We start from the raw sequence: 20,258 nt of genomic DNA, 5'->3' as shown, positions 1-20,258 counted from the left end.
TACTGTGCTGATTTTTGTATAAAAAATAATAATTTAAAATTAAAAATTTAAATTGAAAAGTATGACCCACATAATAAAATAATCCTCTTCCCAGCGTCTCTGCCCTGTGCTGGCCGCTTCTTTCCTCATGTATTCAGCCAGTGGATAAACCTATTGTATGGCACATGTCACACTGCTCCGTCCATTAATCATGTGCCGGAGCAGATCTCGATCTATTGGGTTACTGCCCATTCATTATTAGTGAGTGTGATGGTGGTCAGACAAGAAACGCCCCAGGAAAGAAGATACACAGATAAAAGACTGAAAAGAATACAACAGTTTTCCAAGTCAGGTTTTTAGTCAATCAAACTGGAAAGCGGGGGTGACCACCAAGATGGCTGACATTACATCTTTGCACTGGGCCCAACTTCTTGGTTGGACTTGATGGACTTACCGGTGTAGGATGCTTCTGTGGTGCATGTGGACCGTGCTGGCGTCCTCCTTTGTACGCATTATTTGCTGGGGATGGTCGTTTGCTGCGGTCCACATGCGGTGGGACTGCTCCCCCAATGAGAAACACGCTACAGTGTTTGGGGTTTGAGCAGCTCCCCCATACTTGCCACTGTATTTCTGTGGTTCACATGTGGTGGGACTGCTCGCCCAATGAGAAACACGCTACTGTGTTTGGGGCTTGGGCAGTTCCCCCATATTGGCCACTATAGTTCTGTGATTTTGTTTTATATGTTTTATATGTAGTGTATGTGCCTTTACCTGGCATTCAAACACTCTCCTTTGCACCTGGTAGCCTCCATCACATGGTCTGATATGGGTGTGGCTTACAGTCTGGCTTTGTTCACATTGCACTAGTTGTCCTGCTAGGCGGTTGTGTGGAAGCTTGGCTGTGAGCTGGATTTCATCACCTTCAGACCCTGTTCACACCATAGGTAGCGCAGTGGTAGGACCCCTTGCCATGCTGAGAACCGTGACGTGGTGCATGATGGGCTCCGATATCTTCCTGACAGGAATATATTGGCAAAAGTCTCAGCTTTTAATATCTGCTTGTATGACCAGCTAGTATAGTCAGTGATATATCCGTTTGGTGCATTTTTTTTCAGTGATTTATATAATTGCATTTTCATCCGCACAATGCTCCAGTCTGTGTAGGATGCTTCTGTGGTGCATGTGGACCACGCTGGCGTCCTCCTTTGTATGCATTATTTGCTCGGGATGGTCGTTTGCTGCGGTCCACATGCGGTGGGGCTGCTCCCCCAATGAGAAACACGCTACAGTGTTTGGGGTTTGAGCAGCTCCCCCATACTTGCCACTGTATTTCTGTGGTTCACATGTGGTGGGACTGCTCGCCCAATGAAAGACACGCTACAGTGTTTGGGGTTTGGGCAGTTCCCCCATATTGGCCACTATATGTCTGTGATTTTGACTTACCGGATGTCTTTTCTCATCCATATTAACTATGTAACTATGCAACTTTCCCAGATTCTCACATAGTAACTGCAGTCATTCATCCTTGTGCCCAGATTGCTGACAAATACGGCCATGCTGTCATTCAGGGGTCTGGGAAAGGGTTACACGTCTATGATAATGCTAACTGCATTCATACAGGTGCAGCTAAATAAATTTGAATATGATCGAAAGGTCATTTCAGTAATTAAAAATTCTAAAGTTGAAACTCCTATTTTATAGATTCATTACACACAGAGAGATCAATTTTAAATGTTCAGAAAATTAGAATATGATATAAGACCAATTAAAAATGATTAATACAGAAATGTTGGCCTTCTGAAAAGTATGTACAGTATATGGACTCAATACTTGGTCGGGGCTCCATTTACATGAATTACTGCATCAATGCCGTGTGGCATGGAGGATCAGCCTATGGCACAGTTATGGAGGCCCAGGTTGCTTTGATAGCGGTCTTCTCGTCTGCATTGTTAGGTCTGATGTCTCATCTTCCTCTTGACAATACCCCATAAATTCTCTAGGTTTAGGTCAGGCGAGTTTGCTGGCCAATCAAGCACAATGATACAGTACCATGGTTATTAAACCAGGTACTGGTACTTTTGGCAGTGTGGGCAGATGCCAAGTCCTGCTGGAAAATGAAATCAGTATCTCCGTAAAGCTTGTCAGCAGAGGGGAGCATGAAGTGCTCAAAAATTTCCTGGTTGACGGCTGCGCTGACTTTGGACTTGATATACCACAGTGGACCAACACTAGCAGATATCATGGCTCCTCAAACCATCACTGACTGAAAACTTTACAATGGACCTCAAGCAACTTGGATTTTGTGCATTTCCACTCTTTTTCCTCTCCACTCTGGGGCCTTAAATTTCCAAATGAAATGCAAAATATAATTTCTTCTGAAAACAGGACTTTGGACCACTGAGCAAAAGTCCAGTCCTATTTCTCATTAGCCCAGGTAAGATGCTTCTGACATCTCTGGGTCATGAATGGCTTGGCACCAGGAATGTGACAGTAGTAGCCCATGTCCTGGATACATCTGTGTGTGTGGCGGCTCTTGAAGCACTGACTCCAGCCGCAGTCCACTCCTTGTGAATCTCCCCCAAATTCTTGAATGGCCTTTTCTTGACAATTCTTTCAAGGCTGCGGTTATCCCTGTTTGTGCACCTTTTTCTAGCACACTTTTTCCTTTCACTCAACTTTCTATTAATATGTATAGATACAGCTTCTTTAGCAATGACATTTTGTGTCTTACCCTCCTTGTGGAGGGTGTCACTGACTGTCTTCTGGACAACTGTCAAGTCAGCAGTTTTCCCCATGATTGTGTAGCCTACTGAACCCGACGGAGGGACCATTTAAAGGCTTAGGAAACCTTTGCAGATGTTTTGTGTTGATTAGCTGATTAGAGTGTGAAGTCTACAATATTGAACTTTTTCACAATATTCAAATTTTCTGAGATACTGACTTTTGAGTTTTCTTTAGCTCTAAGCCATAATCATCAACATTAAAATAAATAAACACTTGAAATAGATAACTCTGTATGTAATGAATCTATAGAATATACGAGTTTCACTCGTTTGATGATATTCTAATTTATTGGGATGCCCCTGTATTAGCCATTCCACAGCTTTCCAGAACCAGACACAGCTAAGAGACCTATGGAAGAGAATTTTGTGACTTTTAGGCCTCTTTCACACGAGAGCGTTACGGATTCCCTCAGGGTATGTTCAGGAAAAAACTGCTGGTTTTGCACGGAAGTTCAGTCAGCTTGGTCTGCGATTGTGTTCAGCGTTCCAGTTTTTTCCGCATGGGTGAAATCAGTTTTGATGCATTTTTCACGCGCGTGGGAAAAAAATGGAAGATTTATAAATATCTCCTAGCAAGTTCTAGGGCTGCACGATATGGGAATTTTGTGCGATTGCGATTAGGGCCCTAAAAATTGCGATAACGATGCGATATTTTAAAGGAATTGTGCTAGAGGTCTATTTGCTTGGATTTTCCCATATGAGCCGCTGACGCGGCTGGGTATGACATAGTTGTGGGGGATCTGGGGAGGACGCCGAGTTGTGGGGGATCTGGGGAGGACGCCGAGTTGTGGGGGATCTGGGAGGACGCCGAGGACGCCGAGTTGTGGGGGATCTGGGGAGGACGCCGAGTTGTGGGGGATCTGGGGAGGACGCCGAGTTGTGGGGGATCTGGGAGGACGCCGAGTTGTGGGGGATCTGGGGAGGACGCCGAGTTGTGGGGGATCTGGGGAGGACGCCGAGTTGTGGGGGATCTGGGGAGGACGCCGAGTTGTGGGGGATCTGGGGAGGACGCCGAGTTGTGGGGGATCTGGGGAGGACGCCGAGTTGTGGGGGATCTGGGGAGGACGCCGAGTTGTGGGGGATCTGGGGAGGACGCCGAGTTGTGGGGGATCTGGGGAGGACGCCGAGTTGTGGGGGATCTGGGGAGGACGCCGTGTTGTGGGGGATCTGTGGAGGACGCTGTTTATGGGGGATCTGTGGAGGACGCGTGTTTGTGGGGGATCTGTGGGGGACGCTGTTATATGGGGGATCTGTGGGGGACGCTGTTATATGGGGGATCTGTGGGGGACGCTGTTATATGGGGGATCTGTGGAGGGCGCTGTTATATGGGGGATCTGCGGAGGGCGCTGTTATATGGGGGATCTGCGGAGGGCGCTGTTATATGGGGGATCTGCGGAGGGCGCTGTTATATGGGGGATCTGCGGAGGGCGCTGTTATATGGGGGATCTGCGGAGGGCGCTGTTATATGGGGGATCTGCGGAGGGCGCTGTTATATGGGGGATCTGCGGAGGGCGCTGTTATATGGGGGATCTGCGGAGGGCGCTGTTATATGGGGGATCTGCGGAGGGCGCTGTTATATGGGGGATCTGCGGAGGGCGCTGTTATATGGGGGATCTGCGGAGGGCGCTGTTATATGGGGGATCTGCGGAGGGCGCTGTTATATGGGGGATCTGTGGAGGGCGCTGTTATATGGGGATCTGTGGAGGGCGCTGTTATATGGGGGATCTGTGGAGGGCGCTGTTATATGGGGGATCTGTGGAGGGCGCTGTTATATGGGGGATCTGTGGAGGGCGCTGTTATATGGGGGATCTGTGGAGGGCGCTGTTATATGGGGGATCTGCGGAGGGCGCTGTTATATGGGGGATCTGTGGAGGGCGCTGTTATATGGGGGATCTGTGGAGGGCGCTGTTATATGGGGGATCTGTGGAGGGCGCTGTTATATGGGGGATCTGTGGAGGGCGCTGTTATATGGGGGATCTGTGGAGGGCGCTGTTATATGGGGGACCTGTGGAGGGCGCTGTTATATGGGGGACCTGTGGAGGGCGCTGTTATATGGGGGATCTGTGGAGGGCGCTGTTATATGGGGGATCTGTGGAGGGCGCTGTTATATGGGGGATCTGTGGAGGGCGCTGTTATATGGGGGATCTGTGGAGGGCGCTGTTATATGGGGGATCTGTGGAGGGCGCTGTTATATGGGGGATCTGTGGAGGGCGCTGTTATATGGGGGATCTGTGGAGGGCGCTGTTATATGGGGGATCTGTGGAGGGCGCTGTTATATGGGGGATCTGTGGAGGGCGCTGTTATATGGGGGATCTGTGGAGGGCGCTGTTATATGGGGGATCTGTGGAGGGCGCTGTTATATGGGGGATCTGTGGAGGACACTTATGGGGGACCTGTGGATGGCACTGTTATAGGGGATGTGTGGAGGACACATAGGGCCATGAGGGGGGCCAGCATAAAACATATAGCATCTTATGCTGGTCCCCCTCATGTGTCCTAAACTGCGCACATAACTGCCTTTTGCGTGTAAAGTGTTTTACTAGTGTGTGTGTGGGTGAAACAATCTCTCTCCTAACAGGTCTAGCCTCTGTACGCACTATGAATGCAATGCACTGCAGCGAGCGGCAGCGAAGCAGGAGCAGGAGCAGGAAGCAGGAGCGTTACTAAGTGACGTCAGTCACGCGCCGGCCAGCCAGCTCGCTGCAGTGCATTGCATTCATAGTGAGTACAGAGGCCGGACCTGTTAGGAGAGAGATTGTTTCACCCACACACACACACACTAGTAAAACACTTTACACGCAAAGGCAGTTATGTGCGCAGGGCCCCTTTATATATAATCGCTGCATTTTCGGGTCGGCCAAATCGCCATATCGCATTTGCCGATTATCGCGATTCGATAATTTTTTTGATTTATCGTGCAGCCCTACTAGCAACCATCAGTGAAAAACGGATTGCATCTGGACTGCATCCTAATGCAATGCGTTTTTCACTAAAGCCTCATTTGCTTGTATGGGGCCAGGGCTGTGTGAAAACCCCAGAATATAGAACATGCAAGGCAGAAATGATGCATGAAAAACAATCATGTGAAAAGACCCAGGATTCAGTGCGGGTTCTATGCGTTCACTTCACGTATTGCACCCGCGTTGAAAACTTGCTCGTGTGAAGAGAGGCCGTAATGGAACTTGTCCAATCGTTTTTATCATCAAACCCACTATAACAGATATCTAGCCTTTAATCATCACAATCGTTCGCTTTTAAAAAATGTTGCCCACATATGTGTAATCCCTTTTGATATAGCGCATATAGCACATGAGCCATTGTTGCGTCATCCGTTATTTATTCTGCCTCCAGTCCATCTCTCTCTTGGTGATTGACAGCCTGGTCTCTTCCCTAGTTCCTCCACTAAACTTTCAAATCCTCTATATCTCCAGTATGCTAGCTTCACGGAGCACCTGTGCCCACCCCAATATCATCAGAGTCTTTTCTCTCCTTCCTGACATGCGTAGTGACACGCCTGCGCAGTACAGTGGAGTCTGCTTGATCATGCTGGTGAACATTAGATCACAGTATATGGGATTTCATGGAGCATATCTAGGCTGCAGTGTCAATCACGACAGAGACAGGGTTGCCTCTAAACTTATGAATATATCAGACTCCTCCCAAGTGTCAATCTGCACATGGAACGGGACACGTTTTCTTGAGTAGCAGAAGTATGGAGCATGCTGTAAATGCGGAAGAACGATATCCTTTTACCTGACAAAGCAGATAGCACAGCTCAGGTGACAAAATGGAGGCAACAGGTTCCCGTTCATGCTCTTAGCTACGCAAAAATTTACTTTCCATTCCTTTTAGGCTTGGCCTTAGCCTGAATGTTTATTATATGTCGTATATCCACACAGATAAAACTTCCTTCCCGGAAACTGATCTATGAAATTACTAACATTTGGCAGCAGGGGATACAACAATTTGTTTTTGGAAATTAAACAATGAAATAATATCACGTATCAGAAGGCGTCTTCTGTGCCAAGGAAGCATGCAATCTATTATGTGGTTGATAGACGATCTTAAAAGGGACCTGCACTGATCCTCAGAATGACTGAACCACAGTTAAGAGAGGGAGCGACTTCTCAGGGACCCTCTTCTGACCCTGCTGTGCAAGGAACTGCAAACACAGCTTCCCTAAAATGGGGGTGTGCTACAGAGCGGGCGGTCAGGAACACTGCTGTGCAGACAAATAGCAAAAGGACCCTTGTTCCTTTGTTCTCAGACCCCCATGAATCATAATGTGGTACAGATCATAGCAATAAGCCATAAGATTACAACATGGGGAATACCCCCTGTATAGATATTTTTCATTCAAGATTTACCCCTTAGCTACCAAAACAAGAGAACCATGCTTGGAACCCCAACATCGTGCACTGGTCTCTGAAATACATAGAAACATAGACTGTCGGCAGATAAGAACCATTTGGCCCATCTGGTCTGCCCAATATACTGAATACTGTGAATAGCCCCTGGCCCTATCTTATATGAAGGATGGCCTTATGCCTATCCCATGCATCCCAATACAAGCTTTGAAGTGAGAAAACTTAGATTTTAATCTACAAGGTGCTTATTTGTGGAGCCAGGGTTTCCAGATATTGTTGGCTTGAGTTCCCTCGCTGTATCACAAACTATTTTATTTCTTAGAGACTGGACAGCAGCCACCAGAGGTCGGAGGGCAGCCTACGGGCGACCAGGGGATGGTCAGCAGCCACCAGGGGTCGGACGGCAGCCCACGGGCAACCAGGGGACGGAGAGCAGCCACCAGGGGTCGGACGGCAGCCCATGGGCGACCAGGGGATGGAGAGCAGCCACCAGGAGTCAGACAGCAGCCCACGGGCGACCAGGGGATGGAGAGCAGCCACCAGGGGTCGGACGGCAGCCCACAGGCGACCAGGGGATGGACAGCAGCCACCATGGGTTCGACGGCAGCCCACAGGCGACGGGCAGCAGCCACCAGGGGTTGGACGGCAGCTCACAGGGGATGGATGGTAACCTACAGGGAATGGATGGTAACCTACAGGGGACGGGCAGCAGCCACCAGGGGTTGGACGGCAGCTCACAGGGGATGGATGGTAACCTACAGGGGATGGATGGTAACCTACAGGGGACGGGCAGCAGCCACCAGGGGTTGGACGGCAGCTCACAGGGGATGGATGGTAACCTACAGGGGATGGATGGTAACCTACAGGGGACGGGCAGCAGCCACCAGGGGTTGGACGGCAGCTCACAGGGGATGGATGGTAACCTACAGGGGATGGACAGCAGCCCACTGACCAACCAAAAGCAAGACACCAGTTCACAAGAGATGAAACATTTATACCAATAAATATATGCAGTAAAAATAATATAAATTTCAAGCAAGCCACTACATTTTTTCCCCCCACATACCTGAATTCCTTGGTGCTTCCAGGTGCTGGAGATGCAGAGAGACTGCGTGATTTTGTCCTTCCTCGAATGGGTTTCCCACGACTGATATCCTCCTCGAAGTCACAGGCTTGAAAAAAAAGTGCTTCTTCTGCGTTCACACTCTTATCTTTGCCGCACGCCGTGTTCTGGGATCGCTCCATAGTGCAGTTGGGAATGAGTCACTCACAAAGAATGAGAATACCTATAAGAGGAAGAAATATTTCAGGTTATATTTATATTACGTCACCGAATACAAAAGGAAGAGCGAGGGATTGTTATGGACTGATGTGCCAAGTGAGTGACAGCCGAGACATAAAATCACCAAACACATCCCCACCTAGCTGACAGCGAGACACACCGAGGAGGGAAGCAAGAACCCGAACGACTACCTGCCTGAGCGGACAGCCTATGAATCCATTCAACGTTACACTGAAGGTTGGAGGAAACTCCACCCGGCTTCCTGTCTACCAGCATAGGTTAATACCAGGAACGCGAAAAGTCTGTGGATTACACAAACAGGATAAAGCGTTGCCGAAGGAGGAAGAAAAGGCAGGTTGCTACATTGTGGTAAATTATCTTGCAGAATGTACCTGGATTTACAGAAGCAAACACTGAGTTTATAGACGTCCTCAAATTACGCATGCGGTCCGTACAAGTATAGGATATGTTCTATTGTCTCGCGGAACAGACATATCGATGTGGAAAGCACACAGATCATCTGTGTGCGTTCCACATCCGTATGTACATTTTGCAAAAAGATTAAAAACAATGAGTCTGCAATTAAAATGCAGATGACTCACGGACCGCAATTGTATTTTGTGGATTAGCGATTTGCGGACCTCAAAATGGATACGGTCATGTGCATGCGGCATTATACTGCACTTTGTTCTCCCGACAAACCTGTAAAGACACATGATGGGAATGCGCCCCCAAGTGGACAAGTTAATACTACATGAATGGGACAACTCTGCTACAAAACGGCCTGCATGTGTACCGAGAAATATGAACAAGGAAGAGAGAGCGCCGCAAGGGGGCCAAAAACAACCCCCCACCAAACTAACACTGAAGACCAACCCTGAAGAGAGGCCATCAATTGGCTAGCCCTGGAAAACACTTTTAAAAGAGAACCTCTCCTAAAATGTCTGTTTTAGTAATTATTGCCATCCTCCATGCAAAAACAATTCTGGAGAGTTTATTCTTTTGACTTTTGTACCGTTTCTTTATTATTCCTGCTAGAAGTTAGGCTACTTTCACACTAGCGTTCGGGCGGATCCGTTCTGAACGGATCCGCGCATAATAATGCAGACGGAGGCTCCGTTCAGAACGGATCCGTCTGCATTAAAATGGCAAAAAAAAAGCTAAGTGCGGATCCGTCCAGACTTTCAATGTAAAGTCAATGGGGGACGGATCCGCTTGAAGATTGAGCCACATTGTGGCATCTTCAAACGGATCCGTCCCCATTGACTTACATTGTAAGTCTGGACGGATCCGCACGGATCCGCACGCCTCCGCACGGCCAGGCGGACACCCGAACGCTGCAAGCAGCGTTCAGCTGTCCGCCTGTCCGTGCGGAGGCGAGCGGAGCGGAGGCTGAACGCCGCCAGACTGATGCAGTCTGAGCGGATCCGCTCCATTCAGACTGCATCAGGGCTGGACGGCTGCGTTCGGGTCCGCTCGTGAGCTCCTTCAAACAGAGCTCACGAGCGGACCAGCGAACGCTAGTGTGAAAGGAGCCTTATAGATGAGTTACTAGCAGTTTGCAATAAAGGTCCAGATGGGTGTCACCAGTTAGGGGTTTTTCCCTGCACAGTCTGACACTATCCAACCAGTGCTGCCAATGTCACACCCACCTGGACCTTTATTGCGCATGCTACCATTTAAAGGGATTATTCAAGACCTAAAACCTGGTTTCGTTTGCCCCAGTGTAGTCCCTTGTACAACTTTCGAATTCACTTGCCTTTAAAAATCGGTAGCGTTCGCCCGCTCCGATGTGCTGTCACATGACATCTGCCGCCTTTACTTAAAAATATTCGCTCCATTTAGTCGTCGGGTCCCATAATCCCCAGCGCTGATGTCGATGGATCGTCACCAGCGCTCCTCCACATCAACCACCCCAGTTCGTGCCTACATCTGATAAATCTCGTCCATACTCTCCTCCCCTGTTCCACAATAGTGGGATTTTGTGTAATATGGCCGTACATTGTAGAATAGGAGGGGAGTGTATGAATGGGATTGATCAGATGCAGGCAGCAGATTGGTGCCTTAGTAGAACAATTGACGAGCACGGTTCGCTCATGCGTTCCAAGCCAAACACGTCGACGGGAAGCATAAGGGAACAGTAGGCGGAAACTGGGGTGGTTGACGGGAAGGAGCCGCGTGGAGGGCGTTGTAGCAGCGCTGATGATGTTCCATCGACATCAGCACTGGAGATTATGGGACCCGACGACTAACCGGAGTGGATGTTTTCAAGTGACGTGTGACTTAATCAGAGGTGACGGGTAGCCACTTGAGTCATACAATCAGATGTGACATTGCACATCTCCTGGCAGCAAAACTTCACACACTAGATTAGGGATCAGCAACCTTCAGAACTCCAGCTGCTGTTAAAACTACAACTCTCAGCATGCAAACATGCTCAGCTGTTCTTCTAACTCCCATAGAAGTGAATGGAGTTTCAGAACACCTGGAGCGCCAGTGGTTACCGATCCCTGCACTAGATGGTTGGCCAGTCCAACCAAAACTGGTGGGTTTGGCCAACATACATCTAAAAGGTGTATGGCAGTATGGGCAGCACGGTGGCTCAGTGGTTAGCACTGGTGCCTTGCAGCAATGGGGTCCTAGGTTGGAATCTGACCAAGGACAACATCTGCATCTCCCCATGTTTGCATGCATTTCCTCCGGGTTCTCCGGTTTCCTCCCACACTCCAAAGACATACTGATAGGGAACTTAGATTGTGAGCCCCATTGGGGAGAGTGTGACAATAATGTCCGTAATTGAAACTTGCGTGACGGTTCTGACAGTTTCCATTAGCGTCAAACACCTAGATGTCTCCAGTCAAATCACAGAGGTTCTGTCTAAGGGCTCATGCACACGGCCGTATGTATTTTGCAGTCATCAAAACAAAAACATCCATGTGACGTCCTTTTTTTATGTGGATCCTTTGTAACAATGCCTGTCCTTGTCTGCAAAGTGAATAAGAACATGTTCTATTTTTTTTGTGGAACGGACATGCGGACACAGAATGCTCACCGAGTCATTTCCATATTTTATTTCAAGTCGCATTGAAGTGAATGGTTTCCCATACGGACCTGTAAAAAACTGAACGGAAACAAAAAAAAAATATATGTTCGTGTGCATAAACCCCAACTTGAATTGTCCTATGTAGTAACCGGTTGCCTAGTCCCCGAGTCTTTAGTTTCTCTCTTTTTACAGTCTCTTCCCGTATGTGAGGTGTGCAATGCTGACAACTGAATATCCAAAAGCAATGCACTTAGTCAAACCCAACCCATCTAAAAACTGGATCTAAAAAAGGCATTAACAGGGGTTAAATAATACAAAGTAACTTCATCAATTGTGTAGCTGACCAGTAATAAAATGACCAATAAGGGTAATAACAATATGTAGGTGTTAGGGTACTTTCACACTAGCGGCAGGGGAGTCCGGCAGGCTGTTCCGCCAGGTGAACAGCCTGTTGGATCTGTCCTGCCGCTAGTTCATGTGTGCCCCCGGACCGCCACTCCGTCCACATTGACTATAATGGGGGCGGAGTTCTGGTGGCAGCGCACGGCTGGAGGCAAGGTTGCCTCTTGCCGTACGCTGCCGCTGGAGCTCTGCCCCCATTATAGTCAATGGGGACGGAGAGGCAGTCCAGGGGCATGGGTGACCTAGCGGCAGGACGGATCTGACAGGCTGTTCACCCGTCGGAACAGCCTGCCGGACTCGCCTGCCGCTAGTGTGAAGCCTTAGGAGGTCAGTCAGAGGAGAGTGGATACATACAGCATCTCTCTTTGGAGGACAGACTCCTTTATTCAGTAAATGGATGGCACACTGAGTTAAATAGACACTTGCTTTGGGGGTATTATCTCGTCTTGGGGAGAGAGTGCCTTAATCAGCGTGAGGAGACTTCTAGGCCATACATGCTCCTCTGGAATTCCGGGAAAAAAGAGATGCAAATGAGCTCATAACAAGCTCTGCCTCTATGGACACTTGTGTAATGCTCCATTTGCCCTGTGGTGGCACTGCAGGAAAATGACACACTTGCTGGTGGCACAATTTACGGCCGATTGCTGGTGGTCCAAACACAAGGATGACCTGTCATCAGCGTATTGACGAGGAACCCTTTTAACAAAAAAATAAAAGGGACTGCCCAAAGTCTTCAACCCCTTTAAGTAAGATGTGACATCAGATGCAAACATTGAAGTCCCCTGGTACAGAGGGCAGTCAGGCTGGGCTTGGAATTACTGTAGGACAACAGGCTGCATTTTGTTTTACAGAAACCTGCAAATGTGCTGGAAAGCAAAAGAGCCAAGACCAGCAAAATGTATGCACATTCCTCAGTACATCCATGTTCACGCTGTTCCACAATGAAAGGAAGCGATTATTTCATGGCCAGTATTACAATAAGCCATTTGTTATCCAAGAAATTACTCGACGAATTCCCCCGCCCCTCAAGATGACCAACTCCCGCTAGCTTTCTAGATATAGGACTGCACGGTCCAAGCTAATGGTTAGGGCACTAGCAGTAGACCCTGCTGAAGGTTTAGTTCAGATAGGTGTAATAAGGTTGCATTTTAGGGACAAAATGTGGCTATAAAGTCCTGACCTCATAGGCTTCCACTGAACTCAATTTAGATCACCATATAATTGTGTAGTTCAACAAGTTCATATCCTTAGAACTTCACGGTTTGGGGTAATGTGGGCCCAAAAAGGAGTCTCTGTGTGAAATTGGCCTACAGTGAAGGAATTGAATAATAAGTCTCCACATTGATTGAAGCTTTAAGGGTGTTTGTCACGAGACAGATAACCTTCAAACGATCAATGCCGTTTCACCCAACATAAATCAATAGTCCAGGGGAATACAAGAAAATCTGTAATATATCTTATTAGTAAAAAATGCCTTACTCTCCAGTTCAGCTCTTTTCACCCCCCCCTCCCCTTTCTTTCCTAAAACGAACCATCTCTCTGAAATCTGGGATAAAACTGTCTTGAGAGTTCTGCGGCCCCGCAAAAAATAAATAAAAGAACATGTCCTATTCTTGTCTGCAGCCACGGACAAGAAAAGGCATTTCTATTATAGTGTTGGCCATGTGCGGACGGCAAAACGCGGAACGCACATGGCCGATGTCTGTCTTTTGCGGACCGCAAAACAGTTGCAGACGTGTGAATGGACCCGTAAAGGGGTTGTGTCACTTCAGCAAATAGCATTTATCATGTAGGGAAAGTTAATACAAGGCACTTACTAATGGATTGTCCATTTTGCTTCCTTTGCTGGCTGGATTCATTTTTCCATCACATTATACACCGCTTGTTTCCATGGTTACGACCACCCTGTAATCCTGCACCGGCGGCCCTTCTTGTACACTATAAGAAAAAGCACCAGCCTATGTGCGCCCACACGATCTCGGCCACCAGAGAGGTGGGCGCTTTTTCCTATAGTGTGCAAGCACGGCCGCCACTGCTGTATTACAGGGTGGTCTGTAACCATGGAAACGAGCAGTGTATAATGTGATGGAAAAATGAATCAAGCCAGCAAAGGAAGCAACATGGACAATCACAGTACATTAGTAAGTGCTTTGTATTAACTTTCTTTACATAATAAATGCCACTTGCCGAAGTGACACAACCTCTTTAATGGAGAATTAATTCACCCAACCAGTTCCACGAATGCCTCCCATTCAGGGGCTGGTCACGATGCACCTACTTATCTACAACTACATGCTGTTCTAAGCTTGATGGACTCACCCCACAATGTCTGAACACACCCTAAAGGGTGTAGAACACTGCTTAAATGCCAATAATCACGCAGCGTGATAACCATGTAAATCAAAAGGAAAAACAGCCTGGGTGAAAGGGAGATGCCATGTATCACGGCACAAAGGCTCGGCTACCGGCGGCTCCATTTCTAGGATTTCCTCACTTTTTTTTACAAAGAAGAAATTACAGCCACTTCCGCAAAATCGTCTTACAAAACCGTCATACACAATCCCTGCAGCCCCCACTTCCACAATACTTGGTACTTTTCACACTAAATGATAGGAAGTGTAGCAACATCTCGTCTGTAAAAGATACACAACTGGTGGTTTCCGACCTGTACACACAAAGGACCATTAGAGAAAGGGAACTGCGTATTCACATAATAAAAGGCCTAAAATATTACCGCTTTTATATAAAAGGGGTTTTCAGGCTCTAGAAAAAGTACGCCCAAGGTTAGGGCACCTGTCACGTTGCGGATTAGGCATGATTTTTCCACGCAGATTTTCATGCACCGTAGCAAAGCAAACGAGATCCGACAAATCTCACCAACACTTTGCTTTTTTTTTCTGTGCAGTAATGTACCTGCTGTGAGGATTTTGGAATCCGCAGAATGTCATTTGTTTGTGCGATTTTTTTTTTTTTGTGTGCACACTTCACCCTTTGCAACGCAAGGCGGAGATCTGTGGAAATCCCACGACAAAAAAAAAAATAACACTCGTGTGTGGATTATGGAGCAGAAATGTTGCGACAATACACAGAAATCCACATGAAAGGACCTGCGAATCTTCCGTTTGTCAACCCGCACCTGGACAAGTTCAGACGCTGCAGATTTGCACCGCATTTCCATAGCAAATTCCAGTACAATACGCACAGGGGGTTAATAATCAAGGGGCTTGCAACTATTTTAGATGTAAAAAATAGTCAACTGTTTCATCGGCCGCGTGACAATATTAAGTAGCGCGGTCGGTGTTGAATTTTTCGACAGTTGGGCAGGATGGGGGAAAGGTTAGGGGCGGGCAAATTTACTAAACGTGTACATGTTGGCTAAGAACTACGCCAACCGGGGGCACGGCTACCGGAGGATTAGCTAAATTTATGACGAGGCGCATAACTTGTCATAAATTAGGCTAATCCTCCGGAAGCGCAAGGGGAAACAAAGACAGGTGTGAATGTGCCCCACAGACTTCACCCCTTCAACGTATGCAGATTTTGCTGGTGAATCACCTCGGATTAACATTAAAATATGAAGGAAAAAAAATAAAAAATTCGATCTTGTGCAGACTAAGCCCAAAAGTTAATAATTATAGAGTATTTTCCAAGTGAAAAATCTTTGTCCCCGGCCATAGGATAGTTAAATATTTGACTAGATGGTCTGACAATACGTAGAACAGGCGAATAATGAGTTCAAGGGACAGTGCAGCCATGATATCATACAATACAGCTCTGCGTTGGACTTTAGTCGAGCCATGTCACCGCTACTTGGCTCAAAGCTTTAAGGCTAGGTTCACAAGGGCGTTGCGGGTGACGTGCGGGAAAAGATGCTCGTGCGTTGCGGGAAAATGCGTGATTTTTCCTAGAGAGTGCAAAGCGTTTTGATGCGCTTTGCACGCGCGTGAGAAAAATCGTCATGTTTGGTACCCAGACCCGAACTTCTTCACAGAAGTTCAAGTTTGGGTTAGGTGTAAAATAATAGCATTCTTCATACAGAATGCTTAGTAAAATAGGGATGGAGGGGTTAAAAATAAATTTAACTCCCTTCATTCACTTGTTTGCGCAGCCCGGCTTCTCTTCTGTCTTCTTCTCTGATGACAGGAGGAAAAGGACCTGTGGTGACATCACTGCGCTCATCACATGGTCCGTCACATGGTCCATCACCATGGTGATGGATCATGTGATGAGCGCAGTGATGTCATCAAAGGTCCTTTACCCAGGTCCTGAAAAAAGAAAAGAAGCCGGGTTGCGCGAACAAGTGGATGGGGGGAGTTAAATTTTATTTATTTATTTTTTTAACCCCTCAATCCCTATTTTACTATGCATTCTGTATTAAGAATGCTATTATTTTCCCTTATAACCATGTTATAAGGGAAAATAATAAAGATAGAGTCCCCATCCTGATCATCTCCTAGCAACCATGTGTGAAAATCGCACCGCATCCGCACTTGCTTGCGGATGCTTGCGATTTTCACGCAGCCCCATTCACTTCTTCGTGAAAAACGCACAATATAGAGCATGCTGCAATTTTCACGCAGCGCACAAGTGATGTGTGAAAATCACCGCTCATGTGCACAGCCCCATAGAAATGAATGGGTCCACGCATTGCATCCGCGCGTGAAAACTCGCCCGTGTGAAAGAGGCCTTAAAGGGGTTGTCCGGGGAAATAAAAAATTACATGGCTGTTGATGATGAAAATTGGCAAAACTTCCTAACACACTTTGATTCTAAATACGGTATTCCCCCGACGTTCCGATTCCAGGCTCCATGTCACTTCCGGATCTGTCCCGACAAAGCGGGGAGCCCACGTTCCCCTCTCTGTGCCAGTGACTTGTACGAAAGGGGGATGGCTAACTGGCTCATTGCAATGGTTGGTGAAAAGACGGACAAAAAGGGACAGTTCAGCGGTGTACGGAGTACGCACTGTGAAGTTTATAAATGGGGCCCCGGAGGTTTACTAATTCCTGGCATAGCACATCGGTACTCTGTACCCATGTACTGTGCCAGGATTAACTGAGCAGAGCGTGCTCCTGCTTCTGCCTGCTCCAATAAGCTAAGAGCTGACATGCAGTTCTCTTAGCTTCGCTCAGCCAATCCTGGCATAGTACAGGGTACCCATGTCCTATGCCAGGAGTTAAAAAACCTCTGAGGGGCACAGGCAGGAGCAGCAATATGCGCAGGTTAGGGCATTGCGGATTAGGCATGGTTTTTCCACGCAGATTTTTATGCAGCGTAGCAAAGCAAAAGAGATCCGACAAATCTCACCAATACTTTCTCATTCATAAAATCTACAGTCCGTACTCCGTACACCGATGAGCTGTCAGCGGTGTAGGGAGAACTGCATTTAAAGGGAACCTGTCACCTCCAAAAACCATCCCAAGCCGCCAGCAGCGTGTTTCTGACGATAATTTTCTTCCTGAAGGCTGATGTGGCTAAGGCTCTGAAAACGTTCCTTTATCCCCTGCCGGCGCACTTCTCTAGTCATGCTTGAAGTCAAGGGGGCAGCGGTCTCCTTGCTTCAAGTCCAGATAACCATGCCCCCTTCCCTGCCCCTTCGCTGTGACTGACAGCCGGCAGTTTGCATGGCTTTGCCGAACTCTCTGCATAAGCGCCGTCAGTCACAGCGAAGGGGCAGATAAGGGGGCGTGGTTACCATGACTTGAAGCAAGGAGACCGCTGCCCCCTTGACTTCAAGCCTGACTAGAGAAGTGCGCCGGCAGGGGATAAAGGAACGTTTTCAGAGCTTTTGCCGCATCTGCCTTCAGGAAGAAAATTATTGTCGGAAACGCGCTGCTGGCGGCTTGGGATGGTTTTTGGAGGTGACTGGTTCCCTTTAAGCGCACAGGGAATTATTAATAAAGTACAATAGAAAAACTTATCAGGGCATTAGGGACATCTTATAAAAATTTCAATCATAGGTTTAGTTCTCTAAGTAAGTTTTATTCAATTTAGGCCTCATGCACTAGACTGTTGTGTGTTTTGCAGTCCGCAAAACACAGATGGCATCCCTGTGTATTCAGCAATTTGCGGAACAGCACGGACAGCTATTGATATAACTGCCTATTCTTGTCCACAAAACGGACAAGAACAGGACCGGTTATATTTTATTTGCGGACGACAGAACGGAGCAACAGATGCGGACAGCCCACTGAGTGCTGTCCACATCTTTTGCAGCCGCATTGAAGTGAATGGGTCCGCATCCAAGCCGCAAAAACTGCGGCTCGGATGCGGACCAAAACAATGGTCATGTGCTTGAGGCCTTCATTTGGGCTACAACTAAATATTAATATTGCAATACATTAAATTAGTAAGCCTGAAAAATAAGGAAGGACAAAAAACCTGCTAAGCTAGAAGCCAATTTTCCCAATCTTAGCAAGAAGCAAAAATTCCCTCCCGACTCCACATTGGGCAATCCTAGTAACTTCCTGGATCACCAAAACCAGAAATCTAGTACCTATAACCTGTAAGGCTACTTTCCTGCCATTCATACACCGCTCTACTTCTCACAGCGGGTTTGGTGTGAATACACCTAGGCGGAAATATTCATTTGCATAAGGAAAAAGCAGAGCTGAATCATTTTTTTATATTGTAGAAACCAGGAAATAAATTGTCATATAAGTGAAAAAGAAAATCCCAGGTATGAGATGTAATAATACCCCCATGATGACACATACCGTAGCAGGTAAGTTATTCTTTTTTTCTCTGAATATTGAAGAACTCCACTTTGCGACAACCTTAAATAATACTATAGACGTCCCCAAACGATACTCATACACTGATCAGAAGCTGCTTCTGGCCAAGGAAAATCCTTTGACACAAATTGTAAAACAAAAACAAACAAAATCACTGAAAATTAAGGCTACTTTCACACTAGCGTTGTTTTAATCCGGCGTTCAATTCCGACACCGGAACTGCCCGCCGGATCCGGAAAAACGTGTGAAAACGGATTACATTTGAATCCTGATCAGGCTTTCGATCACAATGAAAAAATGCATTGGAAAAAACGGATCCGCCATTTATGGACTTTTTTGGACACATTTTTCGGGTTTAACATGCAAAAGCCGGATCCGTTTTGACTGAACACACGGCGCCGGATCCGGCGTTAATGCAAGTCAATGGGAAAAAAGCCTGATCAGGCGTTCAGTCAAAGTGTTCAGGCTTTTTGGCCGGAGGTAAAAATACTGCATGCTACGTTTTTCTGAAAAGCCTGATCAGTCAAAAAGACTGAACTGAAGACATCCTGATGCATCCTGAAGGACTGACTCTCCATTCAGAATGCATTAGGATAAAACTGATCAGTTCTTTTCCGGATTTGAGCCCCTAGGACGGAACTCAGCGCCGGAAAAGAAAAACGCTAGTGTGAAAGTACCCTAAAACCACCTGCCCAATATTGTTTAAACCCCCCTTGTGCCACCACAACATCTCTGATTCTTTGGGACATGGACTTCTCAAGACCTCTGAAGAGGTCCTGTGGTATGTGGCACTAAGAGGACAGATCCGAGGGGTTTTCTGCAATTTATTATACTGATGAGCGATCCTCAGGATAGCTTCTTAAACAGCTGAGCGGCGGGGGTCCCAGAGGATAGGTCATCAGTATAAAAATCTTAGAAAACCCTTTGAAGTCCTGTGAAGTAAGGTCTCTGTGAATTAGGCTTGTTTTTCCAGCGCATCCCACAGTCTCTCAACCAGACTTGAGATCTCCTGAAGGTCATCATGCTCCTCAAAAAACTCCTAAAGATTTTTGAAGTTTGCCCAGTTTTCCTGCATTCAACACAACTTCGAGATCTGGCCGTTCACTTGCTGCCTCATATATCTCCCCCCTTTGATATATGCCACTATCACAAGATGATCAATGTTAAGGTGGATTTAGACACCCAGATAATCGGGCCACTCTGCTGCTCAGCTACCTGTCTAAAGCCACCTTTACTCACTCCACTACTTATCAATTCCCCTGGCCAAGGTGATATAACAATCACATATCTCACCACTATGAACAATACATCTGGATGGTCTAGAGCCGGGCTGGCCAACCTGAGGCTCTCCAGCTGTTTCAAAACTACAACTCCCAGACTGCCTACAGCCATCAGACTACAGCTGGGCATGGTGGGAGTTGTAGTTTTACAACAGCTGGAGAGCCACAGGTTGGCCATCCCTGGTCTAGAGGACCAAGCGAGAATCTGAGAGGCAAGCATATTGAAAGGATTAGAGTTTGGATTTTGTGGCACTAGTGAGCCATTTTAACATCTCAAAAAACTCTGTTTTGGTGGGCTTTAGTTCATATCTAGTAGAGCAGCTCACAAGCTACTTCCTGCTTGTCCAGGGAAATCCATGTGATGGATATACACAGCGGCTCATTTGAC

General features: G+C 47.2%; 1 protein-coding gene across 8 annotated transcripts in view; it reads right to left on the bottom strand.

The window, feature by feature from the left end:
- The window catches only part of NADK (NAD kinase), an 81,770-nt gene that overhangs the window by 38,931 nt on the left and 22,581 nt on the right, over positions 1–20,258 (bottom strand). For 5 of the 8 annotated variants that reach the window (XM_044281882.1, XM_044281879.1, XM_044281886.1 and 2 more), the window contains one exon: positions 8,196–8,415. In XM_044281882.1, the coding sequence (XP_044137817.1) occupies positions 8,196–8,374 (179 nt within the window). In that variant the 5' untranslated portion in view covers positions 8,375–8,415. Of the gene's footprint in view, positions 1–8,195; positions 8,416–8,550; positions 8,693–20,258 lie in introns of those variants that run through there. The other 3 variants (XM_044281880.1, XM_044281884.1, XM_044281883.1) reach the window with 3 other exon arrangements.

This window comes from Bufo gargarizans, chromosome 2 (genome assembly GCF_014858855.1).
Source record: "Bufo gargarizans isolate SCDJY-AF-19 chromosome 2, ASM1485885v1, whole genome shotgun sequence".
Taxonomy (NCBI): Eukaryota; Metazoa; Chordata; class Amphibia; order Anura; family Bufonidae; genus Bufo; species Bufo gargarizans.
Note: the sequence above shows the minus strand (reverse complement) of the source record. Positions and strands in the feature narration are given on the sequence as shown.